Source organism: Rhamphochromis sp. 'chilingali' (genome assembly GCF_963969265.1).
Source record: "Rhamphochromis sp. 'chilingali' genome assembly, chromosome: 7".
Lineage (NCBI taxonomy): Eukaryota > Metazoa > Chordata > Actinopteri > Cichliformes > Cichlidae > Rhamphochromis > Rhamphochromis sp. 'chilingali'.
Genome location: NC_137934.1, coordinates 5795100 through 5812896, shown reverse-complemented (window position 1 = coordinate 5812896; position 17797 = coordinate 5795100). Strand labels below are relative to the sequence as shown.

The 17797-nt window shown below is 40.5% G+C and overlaps 1 protein-coding gene across 4 annotated transcripts; it reads right to left on the bottom strand.

Annotated features, from left to right (window-relative positions):
* Window positions 1–1184: 1184 nt before the first annotated feature.
* On the bottom strand, window positions 1185–9348 carry LOC308399159 (uncharacterized protein). Of its 4 annotated transcripts, none has more exons than XM_080886192.1 (8): window positions 9269–9348; window positions 5801–6043; window positions 4967–5556; window positions 4493–4672; window positions 3984–4124; window positions 3662–3716; window positions 3348–3501; window positions 1185–2247 (listed from the first exon to the last, which is right to left on the bottom strand). In XM_080886192.1, exons 2-8 carry the CDS (start codon window positions 6000–6002, stop codon window positions 2100–2102), a joined length of 1470 nt encoding a protein of 489 aa, XP_080742318.1. In that variant the 5' UTR covers window positions 6003–6043; window positions 9269–9348; the 3' UTR covers window positions 1185–2099. The 4 variants fall into 4 exon arrangements, with proteins under 4 accessions (XP_080742318.1, XP_080742319.1, XP_080742320.1 ...); XM_080886193.1 differs by lacking the exon at window positions 9269–9348 and adding an exon at window positions 9116–9171; XM_080886194.1 differs by lacking the exon at window positions 9269–9348 and adding an exon at window positions 9120–9152.
* Between the last annotated feature and the right edge of the window lie 8449 nt (window positions 9349–17797).

Here is a 17797-nt window from a genome sequence, read left to right as displayed (position 1 = left end):
TTAAAGCATTTTGTGTTGTATGAATTGGCTTGGAAGGTTTTTAAGGTAGCGTGGAGGAGGATGCTATTGGGCTTAACATCAATGTCCAGTTGCTTAGCTGAAGGAAGGCCATCTCACTGAGGTAATAAGAATATATGATCACAGCCTGCAATTTCAGATTGATTTACCAAAGTGTCAAAATGGATTTTGTGTACTTTCAGACATTTGTGAGGTATTTGCACTACACTATTTTTCTTTTTCATGGAGCACATAATTGCAATTTGTCCGCTCTGATGTCTGATTCAGATTCTCCGAAGGGAAACTTTTGATTTGATATTACAGTCATTCGCAGCAACTCGCTCTACAGGGGGTGGCTCTTTAGTTGTTAGAGGGTGCTTGGAAACATTGCAGAACTGCCCTGCAATAGAGGATTTAGAATTTCATTCAGCAAATCCAAATATTTTCAGGAGAAAACTAAACTCAAATAGAACATTCCAAATATATGTGCTGTAGACAGTGCTGAGAGTACTGATAACAAAAGACAAACTCTGTAACGGCACTGTTTTAGGTTTTTAAGAAAAGATATTGACATGACAAAGCTTCATCCTGGACTCCTCCACTGTGCCCCTTCCTAAAAAAAAATGTAACTGATGATTCCCCAATTAAGTGGAATGTTTGCTATGGTAATCCCTCCTCACCACCTACTTGGTGAGGAGGCTGTTGGAGAGGGAATAGGCGGGCATTTGCATCCACACTGATCATTAGTTTATGGAAATGTTAAAATACACACTGTTAAAAAAAATTCCGTTATAAAACGGAAAAAGTGCTGGTAATTAATTACCAGCACTTTTTCCGTTATTGTACAGGCACTTCCGTAAACCTTAAAATGGATATTTCTGTAGATTTACCCGAGTTTTTCTGTACCATTGACGGACATTTCCGTCAAACCTAAAATGGAAAATTCCGTATTTTCCATAAATTTCGGCGTTATTGCACAGACAATTCCGTAAACCCTATAACAGATATTTCCGTAGATTTACCTGACTTTTTCTTTACCATTTACGGACAGTTCCATCAAACCTAAAATGGAATATTCCGTATTATTTAAGTACTCAATCCATACCATTTACGGACACTTCAGTCATCCTAAAATGTTTAATTCTGTACCATTCTCTATACCGTTTACCATCAATAAAGCACAAATGTAGAATCACAGCAATTATTTATTTCCTTTAACAGCTGCCAGTGCTTTAAAGTGATTTCACTTTTTGTGGTGAATGATTTGCAATATTTACACTACAACCATTAAAACATTCAGAACATCACCTTCACATTCAGAGAAATTTTACATACATAAACCAGCTGTTTTCTCAAAGAAGTACAGCCATGTCCTTTAACAGGGAGATGCCAAATCTAGCAACTTTTTAGCATCCACAGGCTGACAGGCATTAATAACAAATTGATTTGTTAAAGACAATGACAAAATAAGACAATAAAACTGCCAGCATTGCTGTTGCTGTCTCACCTGTCAGTGCAAAATGAGGAGCCCCCTCCAGGAGGATGCAGAAACCTACACCTCCAACTCCACATATCACACCGACAGGCAGAGCTCTGCAACCAGTGGCTGACCTTTCTACAAAAAACAAATAGAACATTAGAAGTATTACATTATACAACTTTTCTATAAAACATCAGTGCAGCAATAACAACCATGACCTTAGAAGGATGACTGTGCAACATGCCATAAAGAGATTTTTAAAACTCTTAAAACAACTTAAAACTAAAAAAAAATTAAAACTTACACCTCCAACTCCACAATGACAGGAAAAGCTTAACTGGAATGACAAATATCGCCCACCTTCCCTCCCCCTTAACATGGGGGATTTGAAACTGCAGCATGTGTGTTGTGGGCATCTAGTTAAAACATCTGAACTCACCTAATACTGTAAAAATCTGTATTTCTACTCCCAAGCCCCATGTTTTTGGATTTGCCTTTGTGTGTGTGTGTGTGTGTGTGTGTGTGTGTGTGTGTGTGTGTGTGTGTGTGTGTGTGTGTGTGTGTGTGTGTGTGTGTGTGTACATTCAGTCCAAAAAGGTATTTTCTGAGCTCTGAGAACAGCTCAAATGGCCCATTCAGATTCCTTCTGCTTGCATTCAAATTCCTTCAGCTGAGAAACCAGCTTGCACACCTGTGGAGGAATGAAGTGCAGTTTCTTCCCCTTCTTCTCTGCCTTGGAGCCTCGCTCAGGATTGACCCCAAAGAAAACTCTGAGGGAAAAAAAAAAAACAATAGTGATATGCAGACAAAGTTTGCACATGTAGTGTGGCTTGACAGGAGTGGAGCAGTTCAATAAAATCCTACATTTGTTTTCTTCAATATGCCCCTATGTGTGAACCTCTCTATCATTCTAGTTGACCATCTGTCTAGAACCCAATGTTGTTGTGGTGCTGGTGCCAGTGGCTAAGCTCTCTTCCTTTGTCTTTTCAAGACACATGCATTCACACTGCGCATATACAGAAATGTTTGCAAGGGTGAGAAGTCTGCTTATCACCAACACATGACAGCATGCATCCTCAATGTGTATGCAGGGATATTATAAATGCACAGAACACAGAAGGGGATAGAAAACACAGTTGACATTGTCCTATCAAAAGGTGTAACAGCACATTTGAACACGGACTGTCCTGGGGGTTATTCAAACATGGAGTGGAGAAACTGTGACATTCAGTGCATGTTACACATCAGTACAAGTATTAACATTTGGGCATGAATCCACTATGTAGTATTTTTTAAATTAATATGTTTAGTCTTTCCTTCGGGGGGGGGGGGGGGGGGGTCGGGGTCCCTGGAACAACATATTTTGAGTTTGGGGTCTGCAGCCAAATAAATTTCAGTTTGTGTGTCTTTGACATGAAAAGGTTTGACCACCACTGACATAACCTGGTCTCAGGTGCTAATGGTTTTAAAGAGATAGCTCAAACGAATTTTGTGTCAACAAACCATTCTGAGAAAAATATGTTTTTGCTCCATTTCCCAACTGGAATCGTGTTATGTTTGTTTTGTTATTGATTGACTTAGGACACTATTTAAAGCAAAAAGCATGTTACCTGCCCTTTAAAAAGATATGACACATTTATTCCAACAATAGTCTTCAACAGGGAGCTACAAAATCTCTGAACAAATCCATATTCAGGGGGATCATAAGCCAATAACAGCTGATCTAAAAGCTCACAGCATGTGACGACACATTTTGAGCTTGTACATCTCAGACAAACGGGTTTAGTGTAGATTGACAAAAAGCAGGTCAGGTGCAGAAAGGCACGGCAAAGTCACATTTACAAAGTATTTCCAAACAATGAGTGCTTACCTTTGCATGAATTCGAGAGTAAAAGCCATCTCCGGTGGGTATTGGACGTTGCAGACATAAAACATGGAGAAGACGTAGCTCAAGGCCACAATGGGAGAGGTGATGTGGTCATTGACAAGTAACCCATCAACAGCAATCTTGAATTGCTGGTCACCTTAAACACAGATAAAAACCATGTACCATTTACAAAAAAAAAAAAAATCCTATATTTTAAGGCAAGCAAAACATTTCTTTAATAAATATGACACAACAACAGCTTATAACAACAGCTAACAACAGCTTGCTGGGATACAAAAAAAGATTTAACTACAAACCTCTGATTAGGATGCATGGGGTCACTGGGAGTTCGACTTCAGGATCTGCAGAGATCTGTTTTGGTGACAGACATGATACATGAATTAATGTTTCCAGTACACACAAACCTGCTGGCAAATTGACTATCTGCTAGTGTCTTCATCAGACAGAGGTAGCCATTATGCAAAAACATTAATGTAAATAGTTTATAGATAGAGAGTTTATAGAGAATATCAGCAGCACAATTAGGGGAATCTATACTTCCTACTGTGGTTGGTTACTTGGTTCACCACTGGGTGCAAATAATTATCTTGCACACAGTTTAAAATCTACAACATCTACCTCTTTTTTGTGGAAGAGTTTATAAGAGTCTTCCTTGAAGTATTTTGAAATGCCACAGATGAGCTGTATTGGACCTTCGCCCATCTTCATCCCTTTGGAGTCAAGGAAGTCATTGATCCCCTTTTCTTTTTTGGAAAGTTCCTGTTCAAGGTTCAAGGTGTTAATTTTGTACAAGTACATAAGACTAACACTCATTTTCGTTTGGAGCTATGGAGAGAATTTTGAAAAAAATAAAAATAAAAATGAATTATTTCATTTTCATTTGCAACCTGTTCTGTTTTGATCTCAAATGTCCTGCTTTTTTGGTTGTCACTTCCTGATTTTTGGTCTCAAATCTATTCCATTTGATTGTTCATCCAAGTTATTCTATTTGATTGGTTGCCAGTTTATCTTTTTTGGTCTCAACTCTCTTTTTGGTTGCAAATCTTTTTCTGATTGATTAATAAAGACAAAATTCTCTCCATATGGAGCAGCACAGCACAATCATAATAATAACAATAACAACACACCTGTGCCAGCTTGTTTTGTACAGAGAAGCCAAGGAGTTTAGATGCATGATCAAACAGGTGAGGAACTTCAAACAGGAACGGCCACTCGTCCTTTACAACGGCAATAGTGGTATCATCATCGTTGAGGATTTCACGCTGAATGGGATATGTTTCAGTCATCAATTTTCGAACAGATGACTCCTAAAGATATGAGGCAGTTAGACAAACAGTCGAACAGTTAGTCAAACTAACCAATTAAAATAATAAAACAGGGTATCAATTTCAATTGACTATGGGCATAGTGATCTACAGACGATCTACAATTTCACAATGTGTCCTAAATTGTACTTGGACCCAGACCTTATCGCATTACTCCTGCTATATACTATTGCTGTGTGAATGGTTGTATGTCTAGATGGTGGACTGTAGGAACCGAATTGCCCTTCGAGGATTAATAAAGCTTTCTGTATCTGTAATGGATGATTGCAGACCCACCTGAAGATCCTGGGTTTGAAAGGCACGTTTCAACTCATCTCGTTTAGACAGCAGGTCTTCTCTACACACGGCCCCCTCAATGATTGGATCCCACGCCACACATCCATACAGATCTGAATTCCTGGGCCTTTTCTTTGTTGAATTTTCACCCCCTGCTTGCCTCTTCAGTGAGCTTTGTGGCCTCTTCATATTTTCAATTCTGTGTTCCAGCTGACGAAAGAGAGTTTCAGAACCATCTTTTGCAAAAGGTTTGTTTCCAAACGGCTCTGTCAGCTTGAAGGAGGCAGGATATTGTCCTACAATCATACTGGCGAGTTCCCTCAGCTTTTGTCTACCAGGTCTTCCTGGGTGTTTATGGAGGTAATCTTCAGCGACGATCCGAACCATCTCTCGTCTGTCTTTCCCCATTATGTACTTTTTTTCACGCAACTCATCCATGACTTTTGAGGGAAATTTGTGCCATGGTACAGAATATGTGTCTTGGGATGGGGAGTCGGCTGTCTCAGGTGGTGTTGAGGGCAGCTGAAACCTCTGTGGTTCAGGTGTTGATGAGGGGCCAGGCCGGGTGAACTGCGGTGGAGTTTGTGAATCTATGGATGACATGACAAACATCTCCATAAATTAAACACATCACAATTGTTGCAAATCAATTAATACATTGGTCCTCAATGTCCAGTTTGGGTCAACCAGGAATACAAATGGACCTAATTATGAAAACCAATTATAGAGTAATTATTGCCATGTACAGCTGATGGCAACTTTTTTTTTGCATTTTTGGAATAAACCTTTGTAGTTTCAGAAAACTTGCATTAAAACAGAGGGGCAAAAACTCACCTGCTTCCAATGCTTTGACAGCTCTGACGAATCTTTTGCACTGAATGAATGGCAGAGTGTCTTTAATGTCCTCCGGGTCCACAAGGCTCAGGTCATCTACAGAGAGAACTCCTAATTCCTCCAGTTTAGCCATGAGTGTATCCATCTGATCGCTACTGAGCGATGGCATTGCTTTCTTGACATAGTTTTTCACAAGTTCCATGTTGGTGTGTGTTTAAGAGGAATGAGCCACCGAGTACCTCTCTGGTAAGAATAAAGTGGATGATAATCAGCAAGTTTGTTCAAATCATGGCAACTGAACAGGTCAGAAGCATTTTCATCAAGTTCATAGAGTCCAAGCTCAGGTATCCAGCTGGCAGTTTTCCCTCGAAGCAAAAGTAGGACAGTAGTTTCATTTTTTACAAAAATGCTTGCTATTTGTCCTAACTGCAGTAGTCCTTTTGTGTAGCTCAGTAAGACCAGCATTCCATTTGCATATGTAGTGCCTTTAACCTGCACACTCTCTGTGACAACTGAGTTACTTGAGTTCAAATCAAATTCTCCAACCACTGTCTTTATGTTCTGGTCATAGAGCTCTGGATAGAACCGTGTTGAGTCTGAGACATGAACCTGGGAACGAAACAAGGTACCACAAGACTGATAAGCCTGAAGCAACTGGTGCCGTTCAGCCAGAGACTTGGTTACATTTATGAAGTTCTTACTTGCTCTAATGCACCTTTTAAAATAAGAATGTTTTGATTCAAAGCGCACTGTCCAAGTATATATGAGTGGGCCAAATTGTAAAGTCAAGTGTGCATAGTGAAGCAGATAGTGGTGTTTTGGTCTAAGTTGAACTCTTGGAAACAGCTCTTGCCTCAATTCCACATACAGTTCAATCAGTCCCTTCATGAAAGCAATCTGCAACTCTGAGAGCCGAGGTGCACAGACAAATTCAACAAGCTCCCTCAGAAGTAGTACAAGTCCCCATACTTCATTATCAGCATCTTCAATTGTGTCATGCACCAAAACAGGCAAGAATTTCAAAAGCCACCTGTTTTGGGCTGCATGTCCTCCAAGCCTGGCTCCTGTAGTGGGAATAGTGTTTAGCTTGTCGCTGCTTTCACCAGGAAATGATTTGATTCTTTCATTAAGAACCTCATAACTGAACCACTTTTGTGTTCTGATTAAGAACTGCAAAAACAATGCCAAATCATAATCTACTACCCCCTCAAACAGATCATGAGCTAAACAAGCTGGTAAGCCTGGCTGACACACATGAAAGTTGGACAGTTTGTTGAAAACACTGTCACATTTAACACCGTGATGAGTGTGTACTTCATTGTTACTTTCCAGAAACCGCACAGTCTCATTATGATCAGCTGGATTTCTATGAGTGAAAACTGTGAGAGGGTTCGACTGAAATTCACTTTTTGTTGCCAAACAGTATCTGCAGAAATATTGAGCTGTGCTGAAATTTTCTGTAAAGCCACCAATCATGTGGGAGCCCAGATTATCGCCCATTATGCACGCAACAGTGCCTTTATATATTTTTCCATTGAAAGATATGCCCCTTTCCTCCAGCTCACACAAGTCTGACACTAGCTTATTGAAAATCTTATCCATTCCAAAGTATTTGCAATCTTTCTCTACACAGAGTAATGCCAACTGTATCTGATCAACAGTTGATCGTTGGTGTGGATGAAAATTTCCAAGTGTGAAGTAGACAGCCAATACTTTATGCTTTGTCTTGGCAGATCCGAGTGGATTAGCCACCTCAAAAGCATCCTGAAAGAGCATTACCTTTAAACTGTCTGGGTCTGAGGAAAACATGGCATTGGATTTGATGGCCCACCCATCAGTGACATCACACAGTACACCATCTTCAGAATTTGAACTAGGACTGTGCTGATCTAAACCTTGCTGTTTCAGAATTACTTTGAGGGTTTCCAGTATTGGGATGTAATGATAGTGCCTCTTCTGGCCACTGCGATTGCGTCCAAGAAAGACTTCAACAGGTTCAACATAGTCATAGTGTGACTTGTAATATTTCAGCCTCTTGTGTTGCGTAGTTAAATGACCCTTTTCATGTAATGCCTTGTGCATAGGGCTCTGCTCGTATATACTATTCCCAAGAGATGTTACAGTCTCCTTTGGAACACCATACTGCCCCAGTTCACAGGCTAGTGCATCCACAGTATATTCCTGTTGAATATCACTTATAGTTCTCATTTCATTTGCTATTTCTGTTATTGTGGAGGCTGGAACCAAATATTTTGCCTGTAAACCCAAGTAAAACTGAGCAAGACTCTCTGTGAAGTTGTCTTTCACTTGATCACTGCAGAAATTATCACTTTGTTCTGCATCAATGTTAAAACTTTCAGGTTCTTCAGGTGATCCTTCACCTTGGAAAGACCGTTCTGTTAGTTCACATATATGAACTGGGGCTATCTTGGTAACATCCCACCCTTTATGGTATCTGGAAATATGCGTTAAAAATGATGACTTTACATTGAATGTCTTAGAACATCCATCAAAGGGACATGTTACAGTCAAACCCTCATCTATGTGACCACTCAAATGACACTTTAAAGTTTTAAGATCATCATATTCACTGCTGCAAAAATTAAACAAGCACCTTAACTGTACAGACACATTACGGTTCCATGTTTGTGTGCTCCTTCTGTCTACATGAGCTCGTGACATATGCACAGCAAGGCTACTGTATGTGTTAAACTTCCTTCTGCAATCCCTATGGCCACATAAAAAAGATACATTATTATTATTTCTGTGTGTTCGGCAGTGTTTCAAGTAATCAGTCGAAGACCGAGCGTTAAAGCCACAAATGTTACAAGTCAACATTTTTAAGAGATTGAATTTGCCAATTGAAGGATAGCCAGAATCAGAACAGAATCAATATGAAAACAATAAATTTATATCAGCACAGTGAAGCACATTCACTTTTCAGGTACCTTCAAATAAGTAATCTGCGTTGGGCTGCATGGGCCACTCTCTTTGGGCTGCAATGTTTTCTGCAATGAAATCTGATTCTACTTAACTATCACCCCTTTTAATTATTACCATGTTCAGTTGCATGCTAATGTAACACAGCGAGCTATAACAATACACACGTGGCTAATTTACACACACACACACACACACACACAAGCGCGCGCATCCAACTTATGGGCTAACGTTAACTTTAGTTGGGCAAACCACGCTTCAAAATAACGCAAAACCCACACATTCATATGTTACCATGAAACACACACGGCTACCAACTGACTATCGAGACCAAATTTCATGTAAGAGGGAGGGAAAAAATGGTTTTTGACGTACTTACGAAGCGCAGGCGGCTGGCTAATGCTAACGCAGCTAGCAGCAAACGTCCACTCACATACACACCACTACCAACTGCCTATCGAGACCAATTTAATGTACGAGGGGGAACAAGGTGGCACTCAATTCTCATTCTCATTCCACACAACCAACCTGTTTCCAACTTTCCTTGTGACTTGCAGAAATTTAGGTAGGCACTGACCGCACTGAAAGTAATGGCGTCGGAATATTCTGGGTGGGGGAGAAAATTCTGCCTTGCGCAACAGCAAACTTTCCGTATTTCGCAAAACGGAGCGAATCCGTAGCAAATCCACGGTAAAGGGACCCCTAAATTTACGGATTTTTTTAACAGTGCAGGCTTAGCAAATGACTTGAGCTTAATTATTACTCTTGGTGTTTGTTTCGCTCAATTACTCTGTGCTGCGTGTTAAATGTATTTCAGAAATGGAACTATCCGAATCACGGCGGTGGTATCACACATACAGACCAGGAAGCACTGACAGTATGAAAAGGTCTGTCAGCAGATCCCAGATGTTCATTTCTGCTACACACTGTTCCTCTACTAACACGGACGCTACCGCAGATTTTACACTGGAAAATCCAAAGTCTGAACATTTTGTTCTATGCCAGCTCTCAGGGCAGAGGTCATTTGGGTGATGTGTACTATGACAAGCCACTGTTCGTGCAGGTCAAACATTCCAGGCTCAGAGGCTGTACAGATATTTAATAATGAAAATACAAGACCGTATTTGGAGATACATTCAGATTTGCCCTGTATACAAAAAAAAAGAGTTTAAGTCAATAGAAGCAGTACATGTTTAACGAGACACTGAACCGGAGAGTTAAAGGCACATGATTGGACCTGCATGTACGTCAGTGCTTACAAGACTACACAAAGGACTTCAGTGTTTCACAGTAAGTTTGCTGTTCATCACTCTATCTATTAACTTATATCTTATGTACATTAGTGTACTGCTTAGGCAAGCTTGATTAATTAGGTAAGTGATGAACAGCTATTGCAAGGGCACAAAACTGAATTTTTAGCTGCATCAGTAGTTGGTAGATTCATTAATTCGCCAGACACTTTAATTAGTCTACCAGCTAAATTGCATTTTAAGAGAGTCTGGTTGTTTACCTGCCAAAGTGTGAAAATAGAGTATATAAACAGCCCTGGAGAAGCTTAACAGCGTATGTCTGGTAATGGCTCCCACACTATAGCTATCGAAAGCTGCAATTCTTGTTTCCTTATAACATAAGTTGATCGTGTTGCTTTATGTGTGTGATGGCATTTATTTAAGTCTAACATTAATTTGAGGTAGAATGTCAGAGCTGAGATGTGTTGACTGTATGACTAATGTCTGAATCTTTTTTTAATACCAGGAATGTCTGCAGTTACTTGACCTGAGAAATATGAGTTTAGTCTCAAAAGACAGACCCAGTGTTAGCTGGAAGTTTTTGAGTTGCTCCAGCAGGAACATGCAGAGGCGTTCGGAGGTGCTCAGCTGTATGTGTGTGCTCGAGAGCTGTGGGCTGCATGTGCTCCACATAGCTGGAGAAAGTGCTCAAAGCATTGCGTGCAATCTTCCTTAATACCCCTGCTAGTGGACAAGATTTTGTGCACTTTGTTCAAGAAATTTTTGATTCTTCAACAGCTTTTTGAGAATAACTGAATAGAAAACGTGGCCCTTATCAGCAAGGAAGTAGATCATGCTTTTGCCTGCCATGTCGATGTACAGTGCAAGAGTCTTGACCACTTTTATCTTTCAGCAAAGCCTAAAGTCTCTTGCGCAAGTTTTCTTATCATTTCTTTAAATATTGTTCTCAAAGGTTGTTCAAAGCTTCTCTTTGGATTTTGGCTTCCTTTTATTTTTTTTCTTTGATCCCACACTGCTTTAGTGATGTTCAGGTCCAAGCTCTAGGGAGGTCAATCCCAGACTGTTAGTGTTCCACTGTGTGTTTTTAATGATTTGGCAGTGTGCTTAGGGTCATTGTCATGCTGAAAATAGCGCAGAGAACTATTGCACAACTTAAAAAAAGTACAAGAAAGTCTTGCACCTTGGAAGCAAAATATTTAGCAGCAAACGAGGGTTGGCTGAAGACTTTTACAGAGTGCTGTACAAATCCTAGAACATATTGCTTGAAGAGGCATGAGTTGGCCCTCTTCTTTATGGCGTCTCCAGGACAGATGAGCCTGTAATGATATTCATCAGTAAAGACCTGTCTCTGCTCAAGAAGGTAATGAATAACTCACCATGGATATAAAGTACATTTCCATTTCAATAACTGTCAACGGTGATTTCGGGGGAAATATCCAACTGCAGTTTTTTTTCAGACAGATAATGCAAAGTCACAGTTCGGTAATCACAGCGAAGTTGATTTAAAATGTGATGAAACATTGCAACATGAGAAACCATTATAATATTAATAGATTTACATTCAAATGTAGATGATCAAGCTGGACAAAAACGAGTAAAAGCCAAATGTTCACCTGAAATATTTAAAATCCTTAAAGGGATTGTGGAGAAAGATCACACAATTGCTTGTGTACAGAAAATCCAAGCTTTTTTTCTTGTGTTTGAGTTTAGAAGAGACTGTGTGGACTGTTTCGCTAACATCGTCCAGAAAATGCAAGACAAGCACCATGAGCACACCATTGTCAGGCAGATGGCATGTTTGGACCCAGCAAACATGTCCTCAGACCCAGACTTGTGCCAGGAAAGAATGAAATGACTTGTGGAGCTCTCTGCAATCTGTCAGGAGGTGTCTCTGCTGGTTCTCATGTTTTCAGAAGTCTCGCCGAGAATGTACATTGCACTTACCTGAAGATTATTCATTGTCACACACAATACAGCAGTGACAGGATTCTCATCCTAGTAAATGCTTTCATTACATTTGATGGATTGTCTCAGTAGAAAAAAGCTGAATCATTTTCTTTTTTCCCCCATTGATTTGGAAAGCATGGGCTTTCTGCAGGAATCTTCTGCTCCCGTCGGGCAACCAAACAAAGGTTTGCGAACGGACACGTGGAGATTTATGCATATGCATCGGGACACAGCTGTAGCTCCGTGTTTGATGTGTCTGTGGAAGAGCTCTCAAAGTAACTTGACAAAGGAGCCTATAGCAGCTCCATCTTCAGAAAGTCCTCCGTCTGTTCTACAACTGCGTCAGGAAAAAAAGACAGAGCAATGCACAGAAAAAAAGAAATTGCTTTGAGCCATCTTGAGATTCTCAGAAATGGGCCTGGGGGGTGACCTGAAAACACAAAACCGGAAGAGGTGGCTGAATGTAAATCACACCCTTATGGCCCTGCTAATCAACAGGCCCAGCAGATGGGAGATGTTACAGTCATATCCAGGGGTGGCTTTGTTAGCCTTTTGTTAGCTTCAGTGTTCAACTCTTTCTGGCTTTATCTGACGATCTACTGTCGGTTGGCTCTTCTAAAATATCTGTCTAAAAAGTTTGGACCTCATCTTCCAAACAAACTTTGATTTGTGATACAAGCCATCAGGCCCAGAGTCTGGTGGTTAGTATCATATGACTGTTTATGTAAATATGTGAGTTAAATTTAGTGGGAACTATGTGTAGTAAATCTTTTTACTGGGATTGTTTTCAGAGGTTGAAGCTCCAGCCACAATTACAGTATATAGAACAGTTTTATCATAAGACCAGCATGTCTCGGTCTTCATCAGGTTCATTGAGAATTAAATTGCATTATATACAGGACTTTCATTAACATAAAGGGGGAAAAAATCCTAATAGGAAAGATTTGAATAAACCCATCATGTGTGTGCAGTTTACCTGTCCACCAATCCACCCAGTCTAATTCCACAGTTGTCTACATCCAGTAAATTTACCAATGGACCAGTGTAACACCAGCATGGATTGGCTGGGCATGTCGTCATCTGATACAAGGCCTACTAGGGAGTGTCTAGTGGTAACCCTAAGTAAGTTAGGCACCTAAACAAGAAGAGTATACAATTTATTTTTTTCTCCTCCCATTATACAGACATCCACTATAAAGGACAACGAACTGCTTAATGAAGAATTTGTCAAACAAATAAATTTGTCGTAAATTATTGAAAATTGGTTTAAAGCCATAAAAAGAGGAAACAGGCAAAAATATATACTATAAAAAGTAGCGATGTTTCTGTTCCTGGCTAGTCTAAAAGTAAGAAAGACTCAGATATTAAGTTACATTTGAGAACCGTTTAGTGGAAAATGTCAAAAACTAATAACAAAGGCTTTTTAAACCATTTATCACATTCTTCAGTAAATCATAGTAAACCGTGGCACTTCACTCTGTGGCACCTCACATCTTGTGTATTAAAATTCCTCGTTATGCTCTAGACAGACAAAGACGAAAAACACTTCAAAAAATATATGATGTTACGTATGATAGGAAAACCCGCTACTACAAAGATGTTCAGGTATTACTTCACAAATTACCATCAGAAAAACTTGCGACTGAAAAGTGTGGTGCTGTTCGCAATTTCACAACAACCATTTCAGTAGAAGTTAAAACCTAAAATAACAAAACAATAAATTATCCATCCATTTTCTTCCGCTTAACTGAAGTTGGGCAGCAGCAGCAGGGAAACCTAGACCTGCCGCTCGTCACAGCTTCAGCTTATCTGGGGAATCATCGAGCCTTTTCCTGTCCACCCGACAGATGTAATCTGTCCCAGTCTACACCGGGGCCTGCTCCCGATAAGACATACATGGCCGGAAAACCTTGCCCAGGAGATGAAAGCCTGAACCATCTCCTTTCGGAGGAGTGGCGGCTCTAGTCTGAGCCCCTCCCGAAGGACTGAACTCCTCACCCTGTCGCTAAGAGAGAACCCATCCGCTTTTTGGAGAAAGTTCATTTGAGCCTGCAGTGTCTGTGATCTCATCTAATAATGTTAACAAAAAGATGGGGCCTACATTAAAGGCGTTTCTCAACAATGATGCACCACCCACCACCTGGTGGCATAACATGTAGGACACAATAATTTGCTAACATTGGGCTTAATTTAAAATTTTAACAGTGACAACAGCGACGAATTGTTGGCTAGTGGGCTAGTCGCACATATCCCTAATAAAAATGCATGGATTTAGAACTGTTTTTCAGCAGTTTTTTTTTGTTTTTGTTTGTTTGTTTTAGCTTTGGTTAATCCCGAAGTCGATGTGATATCCAAGTCCATGTATGGATACATTTTCCTGCTTTATTAATTTGGATGATTCAGTTGGAAATACCACTATGACAATGCGATGAAGAAATATGTAAATAAACCTGACAAACCTACACCTGCCTACAGTATATTTCCATTAAACCTTGTCTTTGCAGTGAAATTAACAGAAAGTGGCTCAAGACAGAGTTCAGGAGTTCAGGAGCAGAGCAGCTATGGAAACATCATCCGGCTCAAAAGGTAAGATTGAGGCCTTTACAGTAAAATAACACAATTAAACTTTTACTTCCATCATATGATGCTTGTTTTTTTAGTTTCAAGATTCAAAACTTGTTGCAAACTGTTGGCAGTCGGCTTTGATATCCAGTCCAACAAACACGTCTGCCGTGTCACACACTTTTGAAAAGCCACCGCTCGCCATGTTTTGAAACTCTGCAAACCCGTGAAACTCATCACAGCCAGGGACAGCTTTATTGTTCAGTGTGCAATTCTATAAATGCCACTTACAAAAAAAATGAGGAAAAACACCAACAATTCATTTAGCGGGCTCTCCAAAGCAATCACAATTACAGAATTGTTTTCCTTCCCTTATCAGCGCTTCTCACAAACAACAGCATGGGATTTAGCACAGTGGTTAGCACTACATAATGCCATACACGTCACCGGTGATGAAATATATTTGGAAATATAATTAGAGCCGTGTGATATTAAGACCACAGTCCTGTTATTGAGCCGCGTCACCCAATTTTAACAAATTATGTCTCGGTTGTCTCGGAGCCTGAAACCTTTGTTCCTTCTCCCTCCTGCTTCATACTTCATGTTAGTGTGTGTATTTAGTGGAAACACCAGGAGGCTCCAACAGTTTCTACTCTCTTTTTTCCACATTGATTATTGTTTTGCAATCATGAAAGCAACAATATGAATGCTCATGAGCATCTCAAGATTGCAGCCTGAAATTACTTCTTTTTCAATTCATTAACACCTATTCATGGCTTATTAATTAATATAGGGCACTAAGTATTCCCCACCACAGCAGAGGGGCACATTTTTCCCTTGGAGTGATTTTAATCTTATGATATTAGCATCTCACTTTACTCATGGGCCTGTTTGCCCCACTTAGCCTCGCTGCTGCTCCCAAATAGGCCAGTCCAGTCTAGACCAGGGCAGGAACCCTGTGTGTGTGTGCAGGTGCAGCTGGTGAATCCATCCAGCTGCTATTTGTCACGCACTGGCTCACTCCCAACCCTTTTAGCACCAACCACCAACACGATGCCGCATATATGCCTTGTCGAGATGCCGTTGCATGTCTGTGTGTGGCGAGGGCGCAGGCCCAAGTGTAATGGGTTGATAAATCACCCACTAGCTGCAAATTAATGAACAGCATATGAGAGCGAGTGCAAATACACCGCCAAAACGAAACAGTCGCACCAGATTGCTTTATCTATGGAATAACCCCCACCTCCAACCAAGGAAAATGAAAAAAATCAATTAAAGCACCGATATACACCTCATGCTGCTACAGTGCTCGTGTTGCTAAGGAGAACTGAGCAAAGCATGTATTTTTTGTTTATTTGCATTAGAAGAAGGGGAGGGTCTGCTGAAGGTCAGCGTAAATGGAGAAAAGGATGGGGGGAAAAAACTTTGTGTTTGCCTAGAAAACAACTTAAATCAACAAGCTGGAGTGGATAGAAATTGGATAAAACCTTCAGGGCTGCCCCTCAAGAGTATGAATTCCATATTCATTATGCTTGAATGTTGTAATTTCAAGCCCTTACCACCTTTAAAAACAGAAAAAAAAGGAGAGAAGTTAGAGTGGTGCTGTTTCTCATTTTTCAGCAGAGGACACCTTCAGTGTGACAGCAGTGCGTATGTGTTGAGATGGGAAGGGACAGGCGAGCGGAGGAGGGACGGCCAAGAATAAAGCGAAAAGAGTTAGGTGGTCAAGTCGCCACCTGTGATCCGCAGTAAAACTAAACCCTCTCATTCCCCATCCTCTCCTCCTTCGCCTCATCCCTTTGTTTTTTCTGTTTTTTTTTAAAGGTCCTCAGAGGATATTGCCGCCATATTCTTTCAGTGGTAAAACGTCCCCAGGCACAAAGCTATTTCAGATGCTTTACCGGCGGGCCTGCGGTGATAGAAAAGGCGTAATTTGTTTTGACTTTGCCTCTCACACAAACCAATCTCCCAGTGTTATTTAAGTCCCAGCTCTTCTCTCGCTCTCAGCAGCATGTGACGGCAAACAACAAATCTCAGGTTGCCATGGATCTCTGCTATTTATAGATTGTTTGCGTGTCTTTGTGTGGGTTTGTTTCTTGTAAGCGTGTGTGCGTGTGTTTAATTGTTGGAAGTTGTGTACGTGTTTGCATACACGCCTTTTTTTTGTTCCCCCCTCTCTTGTTTGTTTCCGTCGCGCAGTCGAAATACTGTCAAAGCCAAACTATTGCAGTGCGGATTCAGTCACAATGCATTGTCGCCAGACAGGAAAAAAAAATCTCTCTAACTTTGAATTAGAGTTTAAAAAAAAAAAGAGTATTCATGCTGTATTCCCAGTGCAGTCATATCTGGGCTGGTGTTATCTGAGGATACAGAGAAGAGGAAAGTGAGCCTAGATGTAGCGACAAGAAGCCTAAAAAAGAAAAAAAAAGAAAAACACCTGATATTCCTGAAATAGAGCGCTTCATTATGCCGGAGCAGAGAAGGATCCAGCCCCTGCCTGTTGATAATCAATTCCCTCTGGTGACTTCTGAACTGCAGTCTAAAGCCACGATGCAGGAAAACAGAGGATAAAAGAACATCCTCCAACTTTCCGGAGTGAGCTGCAGTCACAGCTCGCTTTGCATAAACAGATGTCAGATTTTTAGTTTGGTTGTTTTTCGTTGCCTCCCTTCTTCTCCTTTAACTGTACTTGACGGCCTCGACTAGAAGAGCCTTTTCTTGTCGAGAAGTAATTCCGTATTCACCCTAAAACAAACAGCCAAAAAAGACATTTGATTTGATACCACTTCCCACATTACCGCATCCCTGTCACACTCGCTTTTTTCCCTGCCACCAAGAACAACTTTCATCAGTTTCCCCTGTATCATGTAAAACAGTGGTTCCTATTTTTTGTATTTAACATATCCCTATAGCGGTATCAGATGCACTTGGGTGCCCACTTATCCATCACCTACCACACTTCAAGTATGTTAAAAATAAATTTTCAAAAATGTTAAAACAATTGTAATCTTTTATCAAAAACTTTTAGAACACACTCCATATTAGGCATGTCACCAGAACCGATACTTACATTTTCTTAAACTACCGCAGGTGTTGCAAGCAATGCATGGAAACTTTATGAAACTTAAAGCATGCAGCCAGGACAGCACATCAAGGCACAGAAGCCAGGAGGGGATCAGTCAACATGACTTTGACAGGGACTTCTCCACTATATCAGCAGATGACTGCCCCTCCCTATACCTGCTTCTGTCAGAGGTTTCTTCCTGTTAAAAGTGAGTTTGTTCTCTGTGTTACTGTG